This window comes from Salmo salar, chromosome ssa19 (genome assembly GCF_905237065.1).
Source record: "Salmo salar chromosome ssa19, Ssal_v3.1, whole genome shotgun sequence".
Lineage (NCBI taxonomy): Eukaryota > Metazoa > Chordata > Actinopteri > Salmoniformes > Salmonidae > Salmo > Salmo salar.
This window is the reverse complement of record NC_059460.1, coordinates 56,268,878-56,295,259: the sequence shown is the minus strand read 5'-3', so window position 1 is coordinate 56,295,259 and position 26,382 is coordinate 56,268,878. Positions and strand designations below refer to the sequence as shown.

At 42.8% G+C, this 26,382-nt stretch overlaps 2 protein-coding genes across 3 annotated transcripts in view; one reads left to right on the top strand and one right to left on the bottom strand.

The window, feature by feature from the left end:
* The window catches only part of lrrc3ca (leucine rich repeat containing 3Ca), a 29,142-nt gene extending 18,040 nt beyond the window's left edge, over positions 1-11,102 (bottom strand). The window contains exon 1 of the mRNA XM_045702528.1: positions 10,717-11,102. The gene's annotated coding sequence lies outside the window, so the exon portion shown is untranslated. The remainder of the gene's footprint in view (positions 1-10,716) is intronic.
* Positions 671-25,448, top strand: top2a (DNA topoisomerase II alpha). 2 transcript variants are annotated; one of them, XM_014158994.2, is made up of 35 exons: positions 671-914; positions 2,106-2,252; positions 2,487-2,577; positions 2,717-2,780; positions 4,063-4,208; positions 4,356-4,453; positions 4,588-4,800; positions 5,011-5,184; positions 5,440-5,541; positions 6,051-6,188; positions 6,316-6,454; positions 6,669-6,826; positions 7,084-7,209; positions 7,500-7,610; positions 7,970-8,075; positions 8,231-8,340; positions 9,591-9,683; positions 9,845-9,959; positions 11,672-11,793; positions 12,023-12,171; positions 12,457-12,688; positions 13,007-13,141; positions 13,440-13,640; positions 13,886-14,081; positions 14,230-14,327; positions 14,478-14,621; positions 15,708-15,791; positions 16,503-16,685; positions 16,844-16,970; positions 17,924-18,082; positions 19,410-19,566; positions 19,723-19,778; positions 20,003-20,134; positions 24,408-24,634; positions 24,871-25,448. In XM_014158994.2, the coding sequence occupies exons 1-35, from the start codon at positions 897-899 to the stop codon at positions 25,000-25,002; spliced, it is 4,683 nt and encodes a 1,560-aa protein (XP_014014469.2). In that variant the 5' UTR covers positions 671-896; the 3' UTR covers positions 25,003-25,448. The 2 variants fall into 2 exon arrangements, with proteins under 2 accessions (XP_014014469.2, XP_014014468.2); XM_014158993.2 differs by having other exon boundaries at positions 19,407-19,566.
* Positions 25,449-26,382: the final 934 nt, after the last annotated feature.

Sequence of the window (26,382 nt, the reverse complement as noted above, 5' to 3'; positions counted from 1 at the left end):
GAACCAGCCATATATACAGTACTGTATTATATGGGTCACAGCATCATCCAGTATAGTCTACACTATAGTTCTGATATGAAATAAAACATTGCCAAGAGTTTGACATTATAATTCTTAGCAGGAAAACAAACCAACAAGGACATGAAGCCATGGCCACTGCCTACTGGTGAGATAAACCCATTTAGTACTGAGGGGCCTTGAGCCATGGGTTAAATAATTCAAACGTTTTTGACAAACCTGTAAGGCAAAGGCCAAAAGGGCTCCCTCTCCTGGTCAGGCAGCACTCACAGTAGGAAACAAACTAGGAAACAAACTCACTCTCTGAAGATTATTTGAAGGCTTCAACAGTATGATGACATATTAACTAAACATTGGAATACAATTTTTGGTCATTTGCACTCATGCAAAGATAATATCCCTCTCCTTACTATCTAAAGAACAAGTGCCTAAAGTCCCTGTCAAGTGATCCAGTACCTTTCTTTACTTCTACAGCTAATGTATTGATCCTGAATCAAAGGGAAATGTGATATTCCAGTCTCACTGATTGGGCGAAAAATTCAGAGGGTGTAGTTTCTTTTTTCCCTCATTATTTGAACGTTCTTTGTTCTAGAAATGGGCGGTACAATAATGCTTCTGGTTAGAGATCATTGGCTTACGCTGGAGGGAAAAATCTTAAGCTGTCTGATAGGTCCATCTTGTTGGCGGGCGCGAGAACGTTCGAAGTTTGAACATTTCAAACGTTATGAGGAAAGCGAAAACAAGCGCCCGTTAGAGGTTGCAAATATTAAGGACAGAACGTGAATAACCTTTACGGATATAAAAACTAGCTAGATAAATTGGCCAGAGGCTCAGAAAACTCAAGTTATCAAGCTTCCGGAACAGAATACAGCAGAAGAATGTCTGAACCATTGAAGGTAAGATGGTTAACGTTAGCTAGCAAGTTCATGTTGTCGATACGATAGGCTACTGCTGTAACTTACAACTCCAAACACGATGTAACGTTACAAACTTTCATGCAAAATACATTTCTTTCCATTTAAAAAAAACAAAACATTTCATGGCTTTTTTTGGTGACTTACTACATTTTAGCTAGCTGGTAAGTGGTAGTTAACTAGGTAACTATGATTGACCTTAAAGTAATGTAAGATAGGTAGTTAACTATTCGTCTCAGTAAGACACACGGATAGATCAATGAGGCTGAGGTTTAGCGACAGGGACGTTAGCTAGTTATACAAGAAAATAGCCCAGTCAGTGATGGCGCCAACCATAGTCCTTCATTCAGTCCAGAATGTTAACTTTCATAAGTACAATTGTGTGATGACCACACAAACGTTTGTTAGTTTTATATATTGAATATTTCGAAGTTTTGACCTGATGCAGAACAGTCTGGCCCATCCTAAGGTATAGTAACCAGCTAAACAATCAGACTAGACTAGACTTAACACGGTAAATGTTAATCTGTCACACTCAAATTAATATGTTACGTTTGGTATGGTTACATAAGACCAGGGATGGTATTTTTGAAATTAAAGTATTTCGAATAATGTTTAAAAAAAAAAAGTGTACTTGTGAGACTTGCTCGAACGACCCCAGAGAGTTTGTGTCCTCTGCTTGTTTCATCAGCAGGGTGGGGGTGGGGTGATAGAAGAACAAGGGCTAGTGTGTTACTGTACGGTCTGGCATGGAGGGAGATGGTAGCCAAACCCACTTCACGCTAGTTTGACAAACTTCGTGCAGCCATAACTTAACTATCATGCCATCTAGTGCCTGTCTTGGCAGAATCAAATCGTATAGAAGCTAGCTAACTAGCTTCAGTAGCAAGCTATAGCTAAAGTAGATATTTTGCTGCGCTCCCTGTGCAATGTAACGTTATACAACGTTATAAAAGACTCGCCCAAGTAATCGAATAATAACGTACATTCGGATGAGTGGTCTACATAAGACCGAAGGTTACTTAAGCCAACAACTAAAGGAGAGCAGATGGGTGGGCGGATAATCGTTTTAACATGTTTTATTTTGCAGTGGTGGCCTTGCATATAGGGAAACACTCCCTAAGCCTAGCTATGTTGTGCCTAACCCCCCCCCCCTTATTTTATTTCACACAGAGCTTGTTTGAGAACAAGGTGGTGGAGAAGACCAAGAAGGACCCTAACCGCCTGTCAGTGGAAAGGATCTACCAGAAAAAGACTCAGCTGGAGCACATTCTGCTACGTCCAGACACCTACATTGGCTCTGTGGAGCCTGTCACACAGGTAACTAGTGCCATACTACCTTATCAAACAAGTACCACACTGCCTCAATATTCTCCCTGAAAACTCAGAGCCCTGTTTGTTTTAGAGTCATACACACATTTGATTGTGGGGCAGGGGTGTCAAATTAGAGTAGAATATAAGCATACAATGCTTATCTTTAGAACACAACCAATGGTTGCTGTTTCCTGTATTGTTAGAATTGTCACCAACGCATACTGTCACTTTCCTCTCCAGCAATTGTGGGTGTATGATGAGGATGTTGGAATGAACTGTCGAGATGTGACCTTTGTACCAGGTCTCTACAAGATCTTTGATGAGATCCTTGGTGAGTAAACTGCTATTAAATGAGTAATGTTACTGTATTCATTTCACGGATGGTGTATTGTACCGTTAAACCATCACCATATGAAAATTCCTTACAAGATTGTGAAGTGCCTATTCTCCGATTTCTCTTCTAACCACAGTGAATGCTGCCGATAACAAGCAAAGGGATAAAACCATGACCTGCATTAAAGTAAACATTGACCCGTGAGTATTCTCGTATATTAAACATGACACTGTTTAATATGAATCCTGAAGGGATGACGGCTGTCCTATGAAATGGAAATATTTAAATGTATTATACCATGCTGTATGTGTCACTATTGGGCTATACAAAATTGATTTACTGTTTATTAACAGTTGAACAACATGCATCTGGTGTAGTAGAAACAATTACTGGTACCATGGTTGTCTACTTAAAAATAAAATTATTTCCACAAATGTTCATTTTTCCGTTCACTGTAATGGGAATCCTGTCTTGTGCTAAAAATGCATGCAGCAACTTCTGTGGCTTTAATGAGACGGGAGCAGTCATTCTCCCCTGATGGTGGTAGTAGTCAGGATTTGGTTCAATCGCGGTGAATCCAAATAATTTGTCACAGTAGTTTTAGGAAAAAAATATTAGTTGTGTTTTCCTTTTGGAATATGTGGCTGCAAAACTTGTTCTGTAGATAGATACTTCAGGTTGATATGAGCATTACATTTATGGTACATTGCAACTCAATAGATTCTTGTCAGCACACAAAGTAAACACTTCTAAGGTGAGTTAAATATGACTAAACTAGAAAATGTGCTTGCCTCAGTTCACATTTGTATGGTAGCGGGAGATGTGTTAAATGTAGAATTCAAGCTGAATGAAAGTAGTTAGTTATAGGAAGAATATGTTTGATTACTTTAATGCTTTTTATTTTTTTACCTAGGCAAGTCAGTTAAGAACAAATTCTTATTTTCAATGACGGCCTAGGAACAGTGGGTTAATTGCCTTGTTCAGGGGCAGAACGACAGATTTTTTACTTTGTCAGTTCTGGAATTCGATCTTGCAACCTTTCAGTTACTAGTCCAATGCTCTAACCACTAAGCTACCTGCCGCCCCAATTGTTAGTTTTTTTTCTTCTCCAATTGTTACATAAATTATTAGAAATGCCAGCACTATGCCTCTGAAAAATGAACTGTTCCTAAAACTCTTCTACTCTTTCAATGGTGCTATCCAACTCCTGACACCATTGTAGTTAATATGGGGGGTACCCTGACCAGGGCTCAAACTGAGGTCCCTGTGTTGGTCATTCCAAAACCTTTATACCAAAAGGCTAAAATCTCTTGATAAGACGTCGTGTTGTACTAGGGTTGCTTTAGTATTTTCTTTTACAAGGGGTCACATGTTTTATTGGCTCTCGTCTCAATTTTCAAAACATGAAATTCGTTAAACAGTTAATTAACTTTGTATGGCCTTTACTGTAAGTGACGTGAGCTTGTGCTTGGTGTTTTTCAGTGAGAACAACTCCATCAGTGTGTGGAACAATGGGAAGGGCATCCCTGTGGTGGAGCACAAGGTGGAGAAGGTCTATGTGCCAGCTCTCATCTTCGGACAGCTCCTCACCTCCAGTAACTATGACGACGACCAGAAGAAGGTCACCGGTAAGACTTAATGCAATCAGACACCTATTGTCACTCTTCATTCTCCCAGAAAAAGCGTACTCTATTGGTTCTCATTCCAATAGAGGAGTCTTGCATATTTTAAAAACCTGCCATCTGTCTTCACATGTTATTGTACTCCATCTTTAGGTGGACGCAACGGCTATGGTGCCAAGCTTTGCAACATCTTCAGCAGCAAGTTCACCGTGGAGACAGCCTGCAAGGAGTCCAAGAAGACCTTCAAGCAGGTTGGTCAAACTCTACCAACGGCACCTTACAATACACATCAATTTCTTGAAGTCTGCTCAGGCTTGTGACGATGTATCGACGATGTAAGTCTTAATTCTATTTGTGGTTACCTGTGCTCTTTGTGCCCCTTCAGACGTGGTATGACAACATGGGGCGGGCTGGGGAACACAAGATCAGGTCGTTTGACGGCGACGAGTTCACGTGCATCACCTTCCAGCCGGACCTGTCCAAGTTCAAGATGCAGACCCTGGACAAGGACACGGTGGCCATCATGACCCGACGGGCTTACGATATCGCCGGTGCCACCAAGGGAGTCCGCGTGTTCCTCAATGGCAAAAGGCTACCCGTAAGTGCAGGCTAACCTAGTGGTAAACTAAGAGCGATTGCCACACTAAGAAATTTCTCTGCGCTATAGTGACTTTAACAATAGGATAACATCTATTAAAGAACAATCTGTCCATACTGAGGTCTCCAAATGTATTCCTTTGATGGTTGAAATGCTGTTGGACTGCAATGTTTGTCGGTTTTGATTACCAACATCTCTCTGTCCCTCTAGGTGACGAGTTTCCGTAACTACGTGGACCTGTACCTGAAGGACAAGGTGGATGAGCTGGGCGTACCCCTCATTGTGGTCCATGAGGTGGTGAGCGAGCGCTGGGAGGTGTGCCTCACATTGAGTGAGAAGGGCTTCCAGCAAGTCAGCTTTGTCAACAGCATCGCCACCACCAAGGTAAGAAAGACAGTGGTCTAAGGGGCAGGTGGTTTTGTTGTGACGTGTGTGTACAATGTTGGGTTTTGGATTGAGCTGCGGTATGGAAGCTAAAGGCAACTGTGAATGTACTCTAACTGGATAATATTGTTTTGGATTTTAAGGTTACGGCTTACCAACCACTTGGTTTTATTACCGGAGTCATTTTCTATTTTTGGCAATAATATGTGGGACTACTATACGTGGTTTCTGACTGTTCCTCTTCTCTGGCCCCAGGGTGGGAGACATGCTGACTACGTGGCAGACCAGGTGACGTCCAAGCTCATTGAAGTTGTCAAGAAGAAGAACAAGGCTGGCGTGGTCGTCAAGCCTTTCCAGGTATATTTGACATTTAGCAGACGCTTTTTATCCAAAATGACTTAGTCGTGCGTGAATACATTTTTAGGGCTCTCGAGTGGCGTAGCGGTCTAAGGCACTTCATCTCAGTGCTAGAGGCCTCACTACAGACCCTGGTTCGATTCCAGGCTCTGTCACAGCTGGTCATGATTGGTAGTCCCATAGGGCGGCGCACAATTGGCCCAGCGTCGTTAGGGTTTGAATGGGTAGGTCCTCATTGTAAATAAGAATTTGTTCTTAACTGACTTGCCTACTTAAATAAAGGTTAAATAAAAAATATAATTATATGTGTGGTCCCGGGAATCGAACCCACTACCGCCAGGGTCTACCTACTAAGCTAAAAAAAAAGGGACCCGGTACCCCACCAAACTGACCCAGTCTCCCTGAGATGTCATATTTGCTGATCAAAGATGACAAGAGAACTGTATTGTCATTACATTTTCATAACATTACTATTTTAATGGGATTGTACTTTATCCACCTCTCCCCAGGTGAAGAACCACATGTGGATTTTTGTCAACTGCCTGATCGAGAACCCTACCTTCGACTCCCAGACCAAGGAGAACATGACCCTGCAGCAGAAGAGCTTCGGTTCCACCTGCCCCCTCAGTGACAAGTTTATCAAACAGGTAAACGGGCCTAGCCTTAAGTTCATTGTTCCTTCTCTCCATAGAAAGTCCATTGACACTCATACAAAACATCATACTCTTGTTTGGATTGAATCATTTTGTACATGGCTTATTTTCTGTCAACCAGGCCAACTCCTGTGGGATAGTGGAGAGCATCATGAACTGGGTGAAGTTCAAGGCCCAGACGCAGCTCAACAAGAAGTGCTCTGCCGTCAAGCACAACAAGATCAAGGGAGTGCCCAAACTGGACGACGCCAACGACGCAGGTAAATCACATTCGTAATGATATGCATTTTAGTCTAGTCTGTCACAATTTCTCTTAAGAGGTTAGCCCTTAGTTCACTTCTAGTTACTTATAATCTATAGCTGTTTTTAAAACTGAAACAAATCAATCAAGTTGTTGATCTAGTAAAGTTATACACTTAGTAATGATGTCATACGAATCAAAATAGTGAAGTCGCTGTGTTTCTCTACAACCAGGTGGTAAGAACTCCAACGGCTGCACTCTGATCCTGACGGAGGGAGACTCGGCCAAGACGCTGGCCGTGTCTGGTCTGGGCGTGGTGGGCAGAGACCGCTACGGAGTCTTCCCTCTCAGGGGAAAAATGCTCAACGTGCGGGAAGCCTCACACAAGCAGGTCAGAACGGGCATAAAAAAAATGTAGAAGTTGGTGATCACTATATAGATATCTCTAAGGCTCTGCTGGGCATAATTGGGAATGCAATTGATACTGTCTTTATTATCGCTACGGGGAAATTTTTGTTCTGTGTTGAATCGATCCTCACCATATGTTTTACAAAGGGCCTCAACTTCTAGAATGTTAGGCATCTGCTGTGGTCGTCCGCTATTGAACTAGTTGTTAATGGTTTGATCCCCATCTGTCCCCTGTGTCAGATCATGGATAATACTGAGATCAACAATGTCATCAAGATCCTGGGGCTGCAGTACAAGAAGAACTACAGCGACCCAGAATCCCTCAAGTCCCTGCGTTACGGCAAACTCATGATCATGACCGATCAGGTCTGCACTGTCTACTGGCAATTTCTCTGTGGAATTTAGAGCTTTTTGTCTGGGAACTCATTTATTTGTGTAGCTCATTGGAATGTTTTGTTTTTAAATGTAACCTTTATTTAGTCATGAAGTCCTATTGATTGAGATACTTTTCTAATGGTGACCTAGCCAGTAAAGCAGCTCTACTCTAGAACTGAAATAATAATTTGTCTTAATGGCCCTAGTCAGAGTAGACCAGTTGTCTCACTGACAGAACATTCCTCAGATCATTGATGCTCTCCTTTGTGGTTGTTTGACAGGACCTGGATGGCTCCCACATCAAGGGGTTGCTTATCAACTTCATCCACCACAACTGGCCCTCACTGCTGCGCCACAACTTCCTGGAGGAGTTCATCACCCCCATCATCAAGGTACATGGTACAGTCCAGCTGAGACTGACGGTTGCTGTTTTTGGCACTGTGATACTTCAAGGCAACTCCCCATAGTGAACATACATTTTTAATCCAGCTATATTAAATACAGCTATGTCGACTCTGTCTACAGAACTAAGACAACGTAGAAGCTTGCTTGTACAGTATCCTGAACTAGTCTTTACATGCAACACCAGTGCCATCTGTTGGTGACATTTCATAACTAACAAACGTACTGTATTTATAGTTTTACAGTAGTGAGCATTCTGAGGTTTTTACAAATATAGAGATACCAACTAAATCGGTTAATATTAACAACTATAGCAAAAAGTCAAATGTCAATTTTTGAATTCTTCCAGGCCACTAACAAGAAGCAGGAGCTGTCCTTTTACAGCATTCCAGAGTTCAATGAGTGGAAGGACATGCAGCCCAACATCAAATCTTGGAAAATAAAATACTACAAAGGTTTGTGCCCTGTGGTAGTGAAGCTGAACATGTAAGCAGCCACTTCGTATTTTTCCCATACCTGCCCCAAATCTTAAGGTGTTTTCTTTTTTTACCATAACCTCCCTCCCCATATATTTAATGTGCTTCTAACATCACCACCTGTATCTATCCAGGTTTGGGTACCAGCACTTCGAAGGAAGCGAAGGAGTACTTCTCTGACATGCATAGACATCGCATTCCCTTCAAGTACGCTGGACCTGCCGACGACGAGGCAATTACCCTGGTACGTTGGCCATTCACCCTCATTTGAATCCCTGTATAAAGGTTGAATAAAAAGAGATCAACTCCCATGACCAAACCAAGATCTTTCTCAATCAGCAGATCTTTATATTTTGATTGGAGAATCTTTCGCCGTCTATAACCAGGTTTATGTGAGACGTCATGCCATATAAAAAATAAAAAAATAAAAAAATTTACCTCGCGTGCTTGTGACGGAAACATGACTTGTCAGTACAATTTCATAAATGTCGGAAGACAATTTGTTCGGTCGACATGGTAGGATCTTTTTGTGTATGTAAAATGAATTATGTGACAATTCAAGCGGAAACTATGTGCAGATGCATAAGGTAAACGAGTCACGTGATCATATGCTAAGTTGTACTACAACATGGAAAAGCATTAAGAGTTTATGGGCATATAAAATGAACTTCATGGTGGTTAAGTGATGAGCTTGATGCAAATTTCCAGTAAATATTGAGGGTAATATTTGAATGCTGGTGACTTGATGATTGGCTGCCAATTATGGGGGGGGGGTTGCTTCATATAACCTGTCCAATTGATCAGTGAACTGCTGTCTAGAACATACAGAAATGACAAAAAATCGAATGCGCTGAAACCAATAGGTAGGGCTGTAATCGATGGTTATGGATAATCTTTCTTTGTGGAACAAATGGCTGACTGAAGATGGGATGGCCGGGCATTCGTGTCGTTGAGTCCCTTTCTGTTGTAACATGGACTTTACAATGTGATAAATTTGTTGCACCTTGCTGAAACAAGCAAGTTGTTGTAGCAAACGAGTATTCTGTTCTCTAGGCCAGGGTTTCCCAAACTCAGTCCTGGGTACCCCGCTGGGTTAATGTTTTTTTTTGCCCAGGTACTACACAGCTGACTCAAATAACCAACTCCTCAACAAGCTTTGATTATTTGAATCCGATGTGTGTAGTGCTAGGGCAAAAACCAAATGTACACCCAGGGAGGGGCCCCAGGACAGAGTTTGGGAAACCCTGGTCCTGCAGCAGCACATGCAGTCAGGAGGAGAGAGAAATGTACACTTCGTGGCCAGTTTATGTACACCACCCCATTCACAAAAATGGTTTGCTGCTACAGGCATTGAGTCACTTGGCTTGCTGTATGAAGCAGGCAGACGGACATCGAGATCTGTCGGCAATTGGATTGAAACCTAGCTTATGATTCTGTTAGCAGTAGTTTCTCCTTCTGTGATCGAGTCTTACCCTTTTTTTCCCTCTCCCCTAGGCCTTTAGCAAGAAAAGGATTGAGGAACGTAAAGAGTGGCTGACCAACTTCATGGTCAACAGACGCCAGCGCAGGGAGCACAACCTGCCTGAGGTACATCACTGGTGACCTTTCACCCTTTAGACAGCCCAACCATTGAAATGAAATTGGTAGAACCGATATTCCCAGTCAAGTCTGTTCTGTGATGGGTGGCTCATTCTAGTAATTATATTTCTATGAACCTAGTCATAACACCTTCTGTCTCTGTGTCCCAGGAGTACCTGTATGGTCAAGCCACCAAGTCCCTGTCCTACAATGATTTTGTCAACAAGGAGCTTGTGATGTTCTCTAACTCAGACAACGAGAGGTCCCTCCCCTGCCTGATCGATGGTCAGTGGTGGATAAGGAGTTATTTCAAGTTGAGCTTAAACAGTACCTGTGAAAGAGGGTAGTGCCTGCAGCAAAAATGTGTTTTTTGTGCGAACCACCCTCTTTATGTCGCAACTGTTTGTTGGTTTTACATTGCAGCAGCCAAAGTTCATCGCTATAAACCGTGACTTAGTTCATCCAGGAAATATATAAATCTATACCACTTGAAACGTTAACTATGTAGACTTGAACTATGTCTTGACTATCGGTACTGTTATTTATTGAATAATTACCTACTACATTTAATTATTACTCGATTTAAAGTAACGATTAACTCATTAGGAATTTTGGGCACCACAGGAATAGTTCTTTAACGAGTTACTACCTCCCAACTTAAACTCTAAAGATATAAATATCTCACATCAATAAGTCAGTTATTAATTAATACCTCATCAGTCTCATTCTGAACATTGACTGTGTAAATCTGCACGAACCTAATCCTAATTGATGAGTCAGCGATACACAAATTGACGTATTTATTTACTAACTAATCACAGATACATACGCACACTCACACGGTATAGGTTATTGATTACTAACATAATGCGACGAAAAGTCCCTAGTGGACTAACCCAACGGAAATGGGGTGGTGAAAGATAAAGAGCAGGAGAGACAGGACTTATTGTACATGCATTTAGAAACTACGCTCACCGTAAATATTAATATTTAGCACCCTAACAACTGCTCGTTTTGGATTAGAAATGCAACATGTATTTACGCTTAGATGTCTTTCTCTGTCTCTGAAACCACTCGGTTCGTCTACGAGAAGTAGTTCGATGCAAGTCTCTGGGTGTCCACCTGAGGTCACAATGTCCTTAGTTGTGGGCTTCTTTGTCTTGGATGTTCGTTGGGAGGACACATCAGATGTACCATACAGTGTTGAGAGGGAACTGTTCTTCCCTAGCTTCTTGGTTAATTGTCCTAGACTCCTTCACATGCAGAGCTGCAGACAGTGCATGTTTTGGTCTAGTCTTCACCTTCTCTCGTTGAGTTTGTCTTACCATTTTCTGGTCTTGTAGTTTTAACCACTTTAACCTGTGGACTGTGTTCTCTGGTCTATTTAAATGCTCAGCAAGTCCTTTTAAGCCTTCTGGCCTTGGAGGGCAGTTCCATCAAGTAGGCACGAGCTCTGACCTTATTATGGGCGTGGCTTAGTGTGCAACAGACCTGAAACATTATCTCATTAGACTGAACTCACATTTCTATATTTTCAAACAGTTTCATCGTTCTTCATATTGTATGAACATCCTATAGGGTGGAAACTTTACACCTAAGTTACAGTATTTCTGATAGTTTTAATGACATCACAAAATAGACATTAATTTTCCATATTCCATCCCTCATCGGATGTTGAAATATATTGTCCCAGTCTGGTTTTTTTATGAAGTTTTGGCAAGTTTCTCTCTACACACAGCACATTCCTTTGTTCAATATTGCAGGGCGAGAGAGTTTACAACCAGCGTTAAGTCATAAAACCAGCCCAACTTCCCCCCTTCCTCTCTGGTGGGAGTGGCTGGCTGGCTGGCTGGCTGGCTGGCTGGCTGGCTGGCTGGCTGGCTGGCTGGCTGGCTGGCTGGCTGGCTGGCTGGCTATCTGTCACCAAGGAGAGAGTCATGACAACTAGGAGAGGTAAATGCACACAATCAAAACTGATATACTGTCGTGTCTCCCAGGTCTGAAGCCGGGCCAGAGGAAGGTGCTGTTCTGCTGCTTCAAGAGGAATGACAAGCGGGAGGTGAAGGTGGCTCAGCTGGCTGGTTCTGTGGCCGAGATGTCAGCCTATCACCATGGAGAGGTGAGACGTGGGGAAATGTAGTGACAACTTTCAATATCCCTCGACTCAATTTGTGGTATTCTATTTTGTTTATTGTTGGATCGGTATTGTAGTCCTCATAAGGGTATTAATAAGTGACAATTTTTCTGACATACCATGGTAAAAGACTATTACAACATGTAGACTAGAGTTTGTCTTCAACCTCTTTCACAATGGACTGTCATCCTCTGTATCCCTCCCTCTCTGTCAGATCTCTCTCATGATGACCATCGTTGGCTTGGCCCAGAATTTTGTGGGCAGCAACAACTTGAACCTGCTGCAGCCTCAGGGTCAGTTTGGCACGCGGCTGCACGGTGGCAAGGACTCTGCCAGCCCCCGTTACATCTTCACCATGCTCAGGTCAGCTCCACAAGATGCTCTGGATATGCCACTCCCTGTTATGATGCAGCGTACTTTGTTCCGTGAACTTTCTTGGCAACGACTACATAGCATGAAGCTTTTAGAATCGCCTCCATACGACGTGACTTGCCTAAGCTGCCGCTGCAGTCTTGGCAATGCATGGATGGTGGGCTTAGTAGGTCACTTCAATTCCAGAGTTTTACATTAGCACAGTTCCTACCACCGTCTTCCTCCAGGCTGCCGTGTTTGTCAGTGACGTAAGACTACTCTCTCTCCCCCCTAAAGCCCCCTGGCCCGTCTACTCTTCCCCGCGGTGGACGACAACCTGCTGAAGTACAACTATGACGACAACCAACGCGTGGAGCCCGAGTGGTACATCCCCATTATCCCCACCGTGCTAGTGAACGGCGCCGACGGCATCGGCACGGGCTGGGCCAGCCGCATCCCTAACTCCGACATCCGCGAGATCGTCAATAACATCCACCGCATGCTGAATGGGGAGGAGCCGCTGCCTTTGGTGAGGGGAGATTCATTAAAGGCCTATATAGCTGGGCGTTGGGATGGGTTTTAAGATCGAATGCCCTATGTGCATTCAGAATGTGTACATGACAAGTCGATCAAGACCTAATTAAGTATCCCATACTCAGTATTTCTTCTTTCAGACGTGAAATCTAGATAAAATATATTTTAGTGACGGTTCCTTTGCAGGTTTGGGATTGGCCCATAGTTTCAGATCCAGTTATAGTTTATTGCCGTTTTGTTACAACCAAGTTTTCGAAATCAAACCGTTCCTTCTCAAGGATTCAAAAATGGAAACAAAATTACTTCTGTTCAGCTCCCCAGCTACAAGGGCTTCAAAGGCACCATTGACCAGCTGATGACCAATCAGTACATGAACAATGGAGAGGTGGCCATCATCGACAGCACCACCATCGAGATCTCTGAGCTGCCCGTCAAGACATGGACACAGGTTGGTACATAGTTATACCCTGGTCTTGGGTAGATCAGTTGGGTGGTTTATTTTTATTAGATAGAAATTGGTGTCAAGTCACTGTCCTGTTATATGAATATACAGTAGCATGTAGTAGTGCCTTGGATCCATAAGAACTAGATGATTCTAACCATTGTTATCTTTGTTTGCCCTTTGCGTACAACAGAAAACGTAAATCTTGTTCTTATTTGACAAGTTCAGGTAATACCTCTGTTTGTCCACCTACTGAACCCAACCCAGGTAAATTCTCCATGTCTTTTTTTCCCCTCTCCCTCAGGCCTACAAGGAGAATGTGCTGGAGCCCATGCTGAACGGCACAGAGAAGGTCCAGGCCCTCATAACCGACTACAAGGAGTACCACACGGACACCGCGGTACGCTTCGTGGTCAAAATGACCGAGGAGAGGCTGAGGGAGGCCGAGGCGGCTGGCCTGCACAAGGTCTTCAAGCTGCAGCAGTCCCTCACTTGCAACTCAATGGTAATGATCACCCTACCACAAACATGCTACTACTCCCTTGAATAATGTTTAGTCTCACCATATAATTAATTATTGACTTCTGGCTCCATTTTGTAATGATTGTTTTCATTTGTCTTAAATTGATACTCTGAAGGGTACTACTCATTCCCTAGAAATATAATACTGCAACAAGACAGTAGACAAGCAGAACATTCAATGTAATATTTTATATATCTTTCAGAATAACCTCTCTCCTTGCCCCTCAGGTGCTGTTTGACCATGTGGGCAGCCTGAAGAAGTATGAGTTGGTGCAAGATATCCTGAAGGATTTCTTTGAGTTAAGGATGAAGTACTACGTTCTGAGAAAGGACTGGCTGGCCGGCATGCTGGGGGCAGAGAGTGCCAAGCTCACCAACCAGGCCCGGTTCATCTTGGAGAAGATTGAGGGAACCCTGGTCATCGGTAGGTACCAGCGCCCTCTCCTTCACCTATAACAAGAATGTTTGCTTATCTGTAAGGTGGCACCAACAGGTGGGAGCCATATTGGGACCCTGCTGTTCTTTTTTTTTTTTAAGGTAGCCATTGTATGTCTGTCTCGCCCTTTCTCCAGAGAACAAGCCAAAGAAACAGCTCATCCTCATGCTGACGGAAATGGGCTACGACTCCGACCCCGTTAAGGCATGGAAAGAGGCTCAGGAGAAGGACAGGGTAGTTTATTTCATTCCATGATCCTAATTTGTTTGTCTTGGGTTTTTATCATATAATCCAACATACAACCCACAGTTATGATATCATGAGCATACATGGTAGCTTTAATCCAGGAAAGTAAGTTGACTTTATTTGTCTCTCCTATTGAAGAGTGTGGAGGAAACCCAGGATGATGAGGAGGAGGACAAAGAGGAAGACGCCACTGGGCCAGACTACAACTACCTGTTAAACATGCCGATGTGGTACCTCACCAAGGAGAAGAAAGAGGAGCTGTGCAAACAGAGGGATGCCAAGGTGATTTGTGAACAAATGTTTCATTTTGGTTTTATAATAAGGCTTGTAGCATCGTGAGTCGGTTGTAGCTCAAGTCGACTGCAAAATCCACAATGCAATGCTCTTTAATGGGCTGGCTAGGTAACAAGCAAACATGGCTACACACAGTAATACCAAAGACAATATTGGCATGTAAAGTAGCAAGTTAGTGCAGTTTAGGCAATTTTACAGCTATTAATTTAGGAGTCTAGAATCTCACCATGTTCAACCTGCAGATCGATGTTCCTCAGTGGAGATCGACATTCGCAATGGCAAATATACTTTTGAGGAGATGGGGGAAACGTTGCCCATGCTACGTCAATGGGCCACGCAGTGCATTCTGGGACAATGAGTTCTCTCCAGAGTGAAGGGGAGTCTATTGGGTGCTAGCTTAAAACAATATTGGCACGGATTTCATCAACAAGAAGTGCATTACAAATATTTTCAGAGATGTGAGATAATTAACTTGCTATCTGTAGTATCCTATAGCTTTGGAATCGTGACATTCCATACTCTAGGAAAATAGGCACGTTTCTCAACATATACATTGACTTTGAGGGGTGTTGCATGACGACGAGCTTAGCAACTGCGTGACGCAGCATGACGTTATACGTTCTTCATTCATTGGATTCCTATCTCCTTTCTATAATATCTCTGGCAACGGTACCATGCAATGCACCCTGGATTAAAGCCCTCCTTTAAATGGAACATTTCTCGAGTTAGGAATATTGCCCCAAAAAATAGAGAAGACATCCTCCAGAGTTATGACATCGGCCAGTATTGAAATCTGACATGCATTATAGACGTTTTCGCAGTCTAAAAGTCATGTTCCTGTTAACTTCCAGTGTAGTGAGCGACTTTATCACAGTGTTACGACATAGTGACCAAATTTCTGCCTGCTTTAACATCAATAACTGAAATGACCCAGGGGATTGATGTTCTAAAATAATATAACATAAAAAATGGGTGGCCCTTTCCTTTAACAGTACATCATTTAGTTCCTGAGTGGCTACGTTCTGACTGTTACATGGTGATGGTACTCGCCGTAACTACTATCCTCTCATGCAGATGACCGAACTGAACACCCTGAAGAAGAAGAGCCCAGCTGATCTCTGGAAGGAGGACCTCGCTGCCTTCACTGAGGAGCTGGAGGTAATACGACATGACCAATCGCATATGTCATTCTGTAAACACTTTTGTCATTCTGTAGCATTGTCTTTCCTGTAACACTCTGTTATGCTGTAACAGCACCACTCATTCTACAACATTTTGTCATTCCCTAATGACACTATTCATTGGTTGCTCCTCCGTCAGTTGGTCTCATCGTGGCCATCGTTATGAATGTTCTATAGACCTCCGGAGCCATATTGGCGCAAATTACAGATGGCTTGGAAATATGACTGTGCTAAAGTAGGCAAATAATTACTATGAAACAAATTTTCCGTCATTATGTCGTCAAATTTAATTTATAGAGGTCAATGTTGCCGTTAGCTAGCAAAGTTCCTCAAAAATAGCTAGTAATGTTAGCATTAAACAGCTAAAGTTATATTGCATCTAAAGTCAGTCTGGGGAAATCACAATGATGGCAAAAGTTTTTTTCCTACTAATTGTCATTGTGTTTCCAAGCCACAGTAATACACTTCAGACTAATAATCAGCGCTCATTGAGTAGAATGCTCAGTCCTAAATCGGCCCTAAAAGGAACATTCAAAACAATATAGTGACGAAACGTGCAACCCATGAATAGTCATTCATTCCATAAGAACACGTTTAAATCTGTAACGTTCTGTTATTTCATAACACCTGGGTCAAGTAATCATCACTGTCACGTAATATTTGACTCTCTCTGGGTTTTCTTCCACAGCGTGTGGAGGAGAAGGATCGGCAGAACGCCAACATGCCCGTGGTGAAGGGCAAGGCTGTCAAGGGCAAGGTGGTGAAGGTGAAGCGGGAGACCACGCCCCAGGGGCGCCGCGTCATCCCACGCATTACCAGCACCATGAAGGCTGAGGCCACCAGGAAGGCCGTTGTCATGAAAGGCAAAAAGGTCAGTGCCTCTTCTGGGACCTTTTTTGTGTTAAACACTAACTAGACTACAATAATCATTTTTAGATTTTATGTAGTTCACTGGTAATGGAACTTGTTGGAGATGGTAATTGACTATTACTATTTTTTTAATTGAATTGATATTTGTCTGTTTTTTAGGGTGAGGAAGTGGTGATGAAGATGGAGTTTGATGCACATGGAGGAGAGAACGGAGAGATGGCTGCTGAGGAGATTGGCCTAGCAGCGCGAATGACCAAGAAACTCAAAGCACCAGCCAAGGACAAAGGTGAGGATAATGATTTGAATTTTCCAGAATCATCCCCCAATTGGCCGCTCCCAGTAGTGATGAGTAGAGGTATAGTGACATGTTTTGGGCATTTATTTTGTATGCTATAAAGTTAACACAAGTATTTTAATTTATTATATAGATCAGGGGTGTTGAACATGCATGTTCAATCCGGCCCACGGGTGGTTTGAGTAAAACGGTCTCAATGAACCTACATTTAGTCTCTTCACTCTGTCCAGCTTGCTAACAGTCATGGAAATGAAAGCTAGACAGGGTGCATCAAATTCAATAAGTTATGTATAGAGGACTACTTTTGCTAATATTGACGTAGAGGAAGTATAATACATTTTAGGTTCGGCCCTCCAGACCTCTGAAAAGACCATTTGGCCACTAGGGCAAAATGAGTTTGACACACCTGCTATAGATCAATAAAAACAACGGATATTAAAATACAAAAACGTATTTATTTAAAAAAATATATTGTGTCCATAAGTTTTGTCATTGGTGTTACCGCCTTGAAGATACTCTTGTCAGTGGAGGGTCACCATATAAAATGCATTTATTTATCGTACTATTTTAGTATGTCAGAAATTCGATGATTCCATTGATAATTTGGTGTCTAAATAGTGTCATTGGTGTTAATCAATTTAAAGGAAGAGTAAACAACATTGGGATATTAGTCATAGCACTTTAGTCAATTTTAAGTGTTTATGACCTTAGATTTGCGCTTCTGTCGCCTCTTAAGAAAATCCTCAATTTGTCATTGTTTACTACTCCTACTGGTGGCACAATATTATCATAATGGTAAAAAATATACATTTAAGCTGCCATATTAGTTGGTTTTAGAATGGGAAGATGTACCCAAATACATTTACATTTTAAAAACAAATGCCACCACAATTCAAGAATGACCTCTATGCATGTTACCAATCTGTGACCCTATTTCCCTGCAGTATCAAAGGCATTGGGCAAACAGACCACCCTGTCGTTCAAGCCCATGGCGGCCAAGAAGAACCCGTGGTCTGACGACTCTGGCTCAGACAGTGAGATGGTGATTCCACTGGATGTTGACTCAGTGGTACCCAAGGAGAAACCTGAACGCAAAGCCAAAGGTGAGACGCTGCCCAGAGTGGAAGAGGCAGAAATTAGGCTACTTGGTGACATTGCGAGATGCAGATTAGCAAGACATATGTGCACGGTTCTGCCTGCTCTTTCTCTTCATTAATGACACTAGCGTATGTTTGGTCTATTGCATGTAGAATAGACTAGTTTAGGCTATGGGACTAATGTCGCCGGCATACAGTAGGCTATCTTCGAGCAAGTCTTGCCAGCATGGGCTACTCTTCGTTGCTGAATGGGGGGGGGGTTGTCGCATATGAAATTACAGAAGCTTACCCGGTGTAGAATGTATAGATTTCCCTTTTCACATATAATGGTTTGTGGCCCCTTGGTAGGCTACACTATATAGTGTTTTAAACTCCAACAACTTTCTCTAGAGACATGAATGGCATTTTACTTGTCTGTAAAGCAATGCCCCTTCTGATGCGGGATTAACCACCATCGGTAGGTGACCAGAACTGTCAATACTAGCCTGCTTGCGCAGACCTCTTTCCTTAAAAAAAAAAGTACTTTAAAGTTTGTTAATTATCGTGACTTACCAAGACATTTTAGTAGAACGAAAGCTAGACAGACCACCCTGAGCCTAGTTCTTTTTTTTCGTATGTCAGTTTTAAGTATTAGGATTTGTTTCCCATTTGTCACATCCCTAGTCTGAACCACCCAAACTAAGTTCTAAATCGGCAATTGCGTTACCCAGCAGTCACTTGTATGCTCATTGGCATCCCATGTTCGCGTGTAATTCATCAAGCCCACCAGGCAATTAGACAGTCCCGGTGCCTCAAGTGTTATGTCTGGCTGCTTGTTCTGTTTCATGATTGGGGGTTTTTGAAGACTCCAGAACATGCCGATAGTGCTATAGCATCACTTCCTCTGAGTAATTAGCTGTACTACTCACTTCTGATTAGGCTCGTCTCAGACCTTTGCTTGATTACTTACTGTATGTTGAGGACATTCCCATGTCTCTCGTACTTCCATACAGGAAGCTGTGATTTTGGCACAACCTAACAGCGACATGTTGTCTAACAGTTGCTATTTTCTACAATAGTAGAAAGAGATGCCTACCTTTTAACAGCATGTGTTGCACTAACTTAAGTTTTATTTTTCTCCCTAATTTCGTGGTAGTTAGTCTTGTCTCATCGCTGCTAAGTTGCTGGGTGGCCTGATTAGTAAGAAAATAAAATGTAGCCAGCTAGCCGCACTTTGTGGCTCTGATCAAAAACATGTATTAACCAACTTTTCAACAACGAGCTGCCTTTGTCATGGGTTTGATTAGTGTTCATGCAGTGATAATGCAACAAGTATTGTCTTTTCCCAAAGCAGCTGTGAAGTACATGTACAGCAGTGAGGATGAGTTCGACTGTGGGCTGAGCTCCCCCAATAAGGCAGCGTCCGTTGATGACGACTCCCTTGTCCCCAAGCCCAACGCTGCGATCGATAGCGAGGCAGACTCTCCACCGCCTAAGGCTCCTGAGCCCACGTGAGTCTATAAACAGTATAGTTTAACAGGAATTTTGTAAGCCTGGTGACAATTGTTGGGGGTGATGCAGTGAGTTAAGCCTGCAATAGTCTAAACTCTGTACATTTTTTATTTAATTGCGAATCCTGACACCAGTCAAACTATCTCTTCATACAGAAAGATGGTGAAAAGCAAATCAGTGACTGTAAGTGAAGATAAAAGCAAATCCAGCTGTAAGTATATTCCAGACCTATTTCTCCCCCCCCCCCCCCCCGGATCAATGGTGATCAAATCAGTCACTACCTGAACTGTGTAACTGAATTAACTTTGCATTACAATTAGATGCTGACATTCAGAATACAACATTCTGCAATGGCACACTGTTGCAGACAACTGAGGAGATTCTTGGACTAGCACAGTTGAAAATGTCATCCAAACTTGTTTCTGTGTTCTGCAGCTCAGTCTGATGGCGACGATGCGACGGCCTCTATGCCTCCAGCCAAACCCAAGGCAGCCCCCAAGAAACCAGCAGCCCCCAAGAAACCAGCAGCCCCCAAGAAACCAGCAGCTGCCAAGAAGAAGCCTGCAGGTACTATAGAACAACACCTCCAACCCGGTTCTGATAATTCTGCAGTAGTTGTGACATTAGCTTTCTGCTTCAATGAGTAATAAAACATGTACGTTGTAACTGTCAAAATAAAGGAAACACCAACTATGTCTTAATAGGGTGTTGGGCCACCAAGACCGCCAGAACAGCGTCAATGCGCCTTGGTTGGGTGTGACACTATTCTTCCACAACAAATTCCATCATTTGGTGGTGGAAAATGCTGTCTCTGGTGGCTACTCCAGGAACTCCCATAATGTATCAATTGGGTTGATCTTGTGACACACACCCTTTAAACCAGAGATTTTCCAACTTTTAGGACCGGTGACCCATTTTGTGATAGCAAATTTTATTAGGGACACCCCCCATAATTGTAACACAACTTGAGTGGGATGAAACATATTTTTAAAAAGCACTACAAGGCGTTTTACTATGACTTCGGCAGCACGTGGCTGGACGAACCGAGTCTCGGGCCCTGAGAAGGCACATTTTAAAAGCCTGAAGCTTAGCATCGGTGATAAAATTGTGCAGTTTACAAGCTGTTAGTAATATTCATTTAAAAATATGTATTTTGAGATCTGGCCTGGACCCTACTTTGAGAGTCCTTGCTTTAAAACCCTGTTTCTTTGAGACCCCTCTTTCAAAGTCAGAGCTCTTCTAGCCATGGTAGACAAAATAATGGGCATTTTTACACATGAACGTAAGCAATGTTCCCTCTAAGCTACGTGCGTATGCAGCCGCGCACCACCTCCAGGACTGCCACACAGAAATTACATTTACGTCATTTAGCAGACGCTCTTATCCAGAGCGACTTACAAATTGGTGCATTCACCTTATGATATCCAGTGGAACAACCACTTTACAATAGTACATCTATATCTTTTTGGGGTGGGGGGGGGGTAGAAGGATTACTTTATCCTATGTCCGGTATTCCTTAGAGGTGGGGTTTCAGGTGTCTCCGGAAGGTGGTGATTGACTCCGCTGTCCTGGCGTCGTGAGGGAGCTTGTTCCACCATTGGGGTGCCAGAGCAGCGAACAGTTTTGACTGGGCTGAGTGGGAACTGTGCTTCCGCAGAGGTAGGGAGGCGAGCAGGCCAGAGGTGGATGAACGCAGTGCCCTTCTTTGGGTGTAGGGACTGATCAGAGCCTGAAGGTACGGAGGTGCCGTTCCCCTCACAGCTCCATAGGCAAGCACCATGGTCTTGTAGCAGATGCGAGCTTCAACTGGAAGCCAGTGGAGTGTGCGGGGTGACGTGAGAGAACTTGGGAAGGTTGAACACCAGATGGGCTGCGGCGTTCTGGATGAGTTGTAGGGGTTTAATGACACAGGCAGGGAGCCCCGCCAACAGCGAGTTGCAGTAATCCAGACGGGAGATGACAAGTGCCTGGATTAGGACCTGCGCCGCTTCCTGTGTGAGGCAGGGTCGTACTCTGTGAATGTTGTAGAGCATGAACCTACAGGATCGGGTCACCGCCTTGATGTTAGCGGGGAACGACAGGGTGTTGTCCAGGGTCACGCCAAGGCTTTTAGCACTCTGGGAGGAGGACACAATGGAGTTGTCAACTGTGATGGCGAGATCATGGAACGGGCAGTCCTTCCCCGGAAGGAAGAGCAGCTCCGTCTTGCCGAGGTTCAGCTTGAGGTGGTGATCCGTCATACTGGATTCTGCTGGGGCCTTAGACACTACCCGATCTACAGGCCCCAGATCAGCTCTTAGACACTATCCGATCTACAGGCCCCAGATCAGCTCTTAGACACTATCCGATCTACAGGCCCCAGATCAGCTCTTAGACACTATCCGATCTACAGGCCCCAGATCAGCTCTTAGACACTATCCGATCTACAGGCCCCAGATCAGCTCTTAGACACTAACCGATCTACAGGCCCCAGATCAGCTCTTAGACACTACCCCTTCTACAGTCCCCAGATCAGCTCCCGTCGCATTTGACCAAATTGTAGTAAATCGGATCAAACCCAGAGTAAGACGTGAAGTGTAAGCACATACCACATTTGTGGTTGATGGCTGTTCCAGTGCACTTACAGCGTCCTGATCCTTTTCAAACATGTTGAATATATTCGCTTCAAAAATGGTAATTATCGCTAAGTGTTAGCAGTCCCACCATCAGCCAATCAGCTACTCAGAACTATAAAGGTTCTCTTCAACTACTTCACAAATTCATCTCTCTCTCGCACTCTCTCACTCACTCACAAGTCAAAGGAGCTTATTGTGGACTACAGGAAACGGAGGGTCGAGAACGCCCCCATTCACATAGACAGGGTTGTAGGTGGAGCAGTTTGAGAGCTTCGAATTCCTCGGTGTCCACATCACCAAGAACTTAACACGGTCCTCTCACACTCGACAGCACTCTCTTCCCCCTCAGGAGGTTGTAAAGATTTGGCATTGGTCCTCAGACCTCAGCCACTCTAGAAATAGACTGTTCTCTCTGCTACCGTCTGTTCTCACCTCCAGCTCTTTCTGCAAAATCATCAGAACATTTAAAGCTGTTCTTACCTCCAGCTCTTTCTGCAAAATCATCAGAACATTTAAACCTGTTCTTACCTCCAGCTCTTTCTGCAAAATCATCAGAACATTTAAACCTGTTCTTACCTCCAGCTCTTTCTGCAAAATCATCAGAACATTTAAACCTGTTCTTACCTCCAGCTCTTTCTGCAAAATCATCAGAACATTTAAACCTGTTCTTACCTCCAGCTCTTTCTGCAAAATCATCAGAACATTTAAACCTGTTCTTACCTCCAGCTCTTTCTGCAAAATCATCAGAACATTTAAAGCTGTTCTTACCTCCAGCTCTTTCTGCAAAATCATCAGAACATTTAAACCTGTTCTTACCTCCAGCTCTTTCTGCAAAATCATCAGAACATTTAAACCTGTTCTTACTTGCCAGGCTGTGCAGATGCAAGAACTAGAACTTCACTAAGTTTGCCCCGTTACTTTGCAATGTTTTTTTCTGTGATTAAATCAACATTATAAACTGGGTGGATGGAACCCTGAATGCTGATTGGCTGAAAGCTGTGGTATATCAGACCGTATACCACGAGTATGACAATTTAAAGATAAATGTTTTACTGCTCTAATTACGTTGGTAACCAGTTGACGATAATGGCAATAAGGCACCTCAGAGTTTGTGGTATATGGCCAATATACCACGGCTAAGGGCTGTATCCAGGCACTCCGCATTGCGTTGTGCGTAAGAACAGCCCTTAGCTGTATTATGTTGGCCATATACCACACCCCCTCGGGCCTTATTGCTTAATTATATCAGCCCCTTTTCAATACAACAAATGGTACTTTGCAGGATTGAGTCTGTGATTCTGTTGTATGCTGAGCCAGAGCTCGACAGAGTACAATTCTATTGGCAGGGGTAGCCCCTGAATGTGCTTTTCGTATCGGAGCCACACGTGTGCACATTTCTGAATGTTCTTTGCTAGTTAGTGAATTATTAGCCCGGTTATAGATAAGTGTATGTAGGTCAGCAATGGGGAGTTACTGCTTCCTACAAGAGCATAAAACGTGTAGGCTACATTTCAAGTTGTCTTTGAAAAGCCAGTCAGGTAAAAAGCTTACGTCTTAAAGGGGCAGTTTTGTATTTTGAGACGGGCTTGAATATGCAAATAAGCCAATGGACAGAGGGGTAGCCTACATTGTCTAATTCTCTGTATGGTAATAATAATGAATTGTATTTTGTATAGTGGTTTGTGTCATATGATGCAATTTACAGTCACCCATTTGGCCTATTGTGTTACAGACCACGTAAGAAGTCATTAATGTCACGCCCTTCATAATGTAAAAATGTTTTTAAGTCTAATGCAATATAGGCTATATCATAATAATCTAAAGCCATTTTCATGTGAAATGTTATTGGCTTTGCGCTACATTATGCTCGAATAGCCTATTGGCCACTGTCTAAAATTGTAAGGGTACAGCTTCAATGTTCACTGTAAATGTGCGCAAGAAGTTGCATAAAATTCTCACAACATTCAAGTTTCTGCTCGCAGGACATAAAATTTGCTCAGTGCCCCAAAAGAATTGAGGGAACGTTGAACGTAAGATTGATGGAATGTTAATTAACTCAGGAACCACACCTGTGTGGAAGCACCTGCTTTCAATATAGTTTATCACTCATTTACTAAAGTGTTTTCTTTATTTTGGCTGTTACCTGTATATTTACATGTATATCCTGGATGATGTTATATTGAGGGATTATTCTGAACACACTCCTAACCCCATCATCCCTCCAGATGTGAAGCAGCCGTCCATCGTGGATGCTCTGTCCAAGCCTAAGCCAGCCTCCAAAACCGCCGCCAAGAAGATCCCGTCGTTTGACTCCAGCGACTCGGGCTCGTCCGATGCCCCGACTAAGGCTGCTCCCGCCAAGCGCAAGGCCCTGGACAGTGACGACTCGGACAGAAGCGCTGATGACCTCATGTCCCGCATCAAGGGCAAGAAGACTACCGTCGCCAGCAAGGTGAGTCCAAAACTGTGGCGGTTCTAGCATTGACGTGAGCCAAGTTGTTGATAATGCAATGATATCCTGAGACCTTCTTTTTTTTGCCAGCTTTTACAATTGACAAGGTGCTGGAAAATATCAACTTAAGCTTGTTAACCATGAATTCAGGTTTGCACCCTCCCACCTTGTCAGATCCCTCACTCTGAAATAAATTAATTGGGATGATGTTTTCTTCTTCCTGCATCTCCTCGTAGAAAACAAAAGTATGGGATGATGACAGCTTCCATATGTCAGATGAGGAGGTTGTGGCTCCCAGGAGCAAAGCATCCCGTGCCAAGAAACCTGTCACTTACAACTTTGAATCAGACTCTGATGAGGGCTTTTAGGTTGGAGCATCCTGTTCTCTTATATGGTCAATGTCTCCTGTTATCAAGGATATTACAACTGAAGTCCCTTTTAATGAATCAATGCTTTTATATACTTCACTGCCGCTTGGCCATTTATGGCTTTGCTTTGTAGCATTAGAAGTCTTGATTGCTTTTGCACAGAAGACGGTTGGTTATATTAGAATTTTATCATACCTGGTAGAAAAATAAGACTTGTTTAAAAGCTAATAACAAAAAACGATGTCCCATGAAGGATTATTCTCACGCGTTTTGCAAATGGCAAACTATTTGACAAATGTTATGCTGAATAATTTCACTAGTTTTAATCTATTCGTTACATGTTCAGTTTTCTGCTTTCATCTTTTTATTCATGTCTTGTCATGTAAATATTTCATTGGATGTCTTTTTATATTTGTTTTGGGAAATAAAGTAGTTGCTGCTTATCATGTGGTGGTTATGTGTTTGTTATTAATTGGGAGGAGTTCCATGTAAATTTGAAATCACTCAATGCTTAACAGTTTTTGGAATTTAGCATTCCCATTTATTTGCTTTGACACAACTCGGTACAGATGTGCTCCTTATCCCAAATGAGAAGAAGTGTATTCAGTGATGTGGAATGTTCTCAACATTGCAGACAGAAATGGAAAGAATAGAGCTGACATGATTCCCTAGTCTCTTACACATCTGTTGTGCATGATACATTTCTATCTGAAATTTCTGCAAGGTTACATCCTCCCGAGCAGGCCCCTGATAAAGTTGAGCTTGGTGGCCTGATCGGGATGGGCATTTCAACAGTTCTACAACTCATTTTCTCAACAAACTCATTTCAGGTGAATACTGTATAAGAACTTTTTAGTTTGAAAAGAATTGGGTATCGTTACCCTGTGAAATGAGAACTCGTAGCTTAATTGCATCATGGATAATCTTTACTTGATACCTTTTGCTCTGATTTGCTATGGTTATTTTCATCAATCTAGAATGGCAATATTTTGACAAATGTAGTGCCCCCCCCAACCCATATGGATTGAAAATACACATTTCAACCCATATGATATTGTTATACTTTTGTAATCATACAAATATATCATAGTGATCTTCATGACGTGACTTAAACCATTTCATACTTTACACAGTAAGAGAACAACATTAGGAACACCTGTTCCTAATGTTATAGCAGCCCCACTTCGGAGGCAGGATGATGCACATGAGACTTGGAACAGCAGCAGTATGAGGTTCAACTCAATATCAGGAAGGTTTTCCTAATGTTTTGAGTACACAATGTATGTCTATAGTTATAATCAGTTTCAGGAAGCTCTACACACAATATTTCACTTTATACTTTATCCAAAATATGGATTTTATACCTGTATTTGTCCATTC

Excerpts from the sequence above, each read along its gene's own strand:
- top2a (XM_014158993.2), top strand. Across the intron at positions 2,253-2,486 it reads CTGTGGAGCCTGTCACACAG|CAATTGTGGGTGTATGATGA; the intron begins GTAACTAGTGCC and ends TTTCCTCTCCAG. Across the intron at positions 5,542-6,050 it reads TGGTCGTCAAGCCTTTCCAG|GTGAAGAACCACATGTGGAT; the intron begins GTATATTTGACA and ends ACCTCTCCCCAG.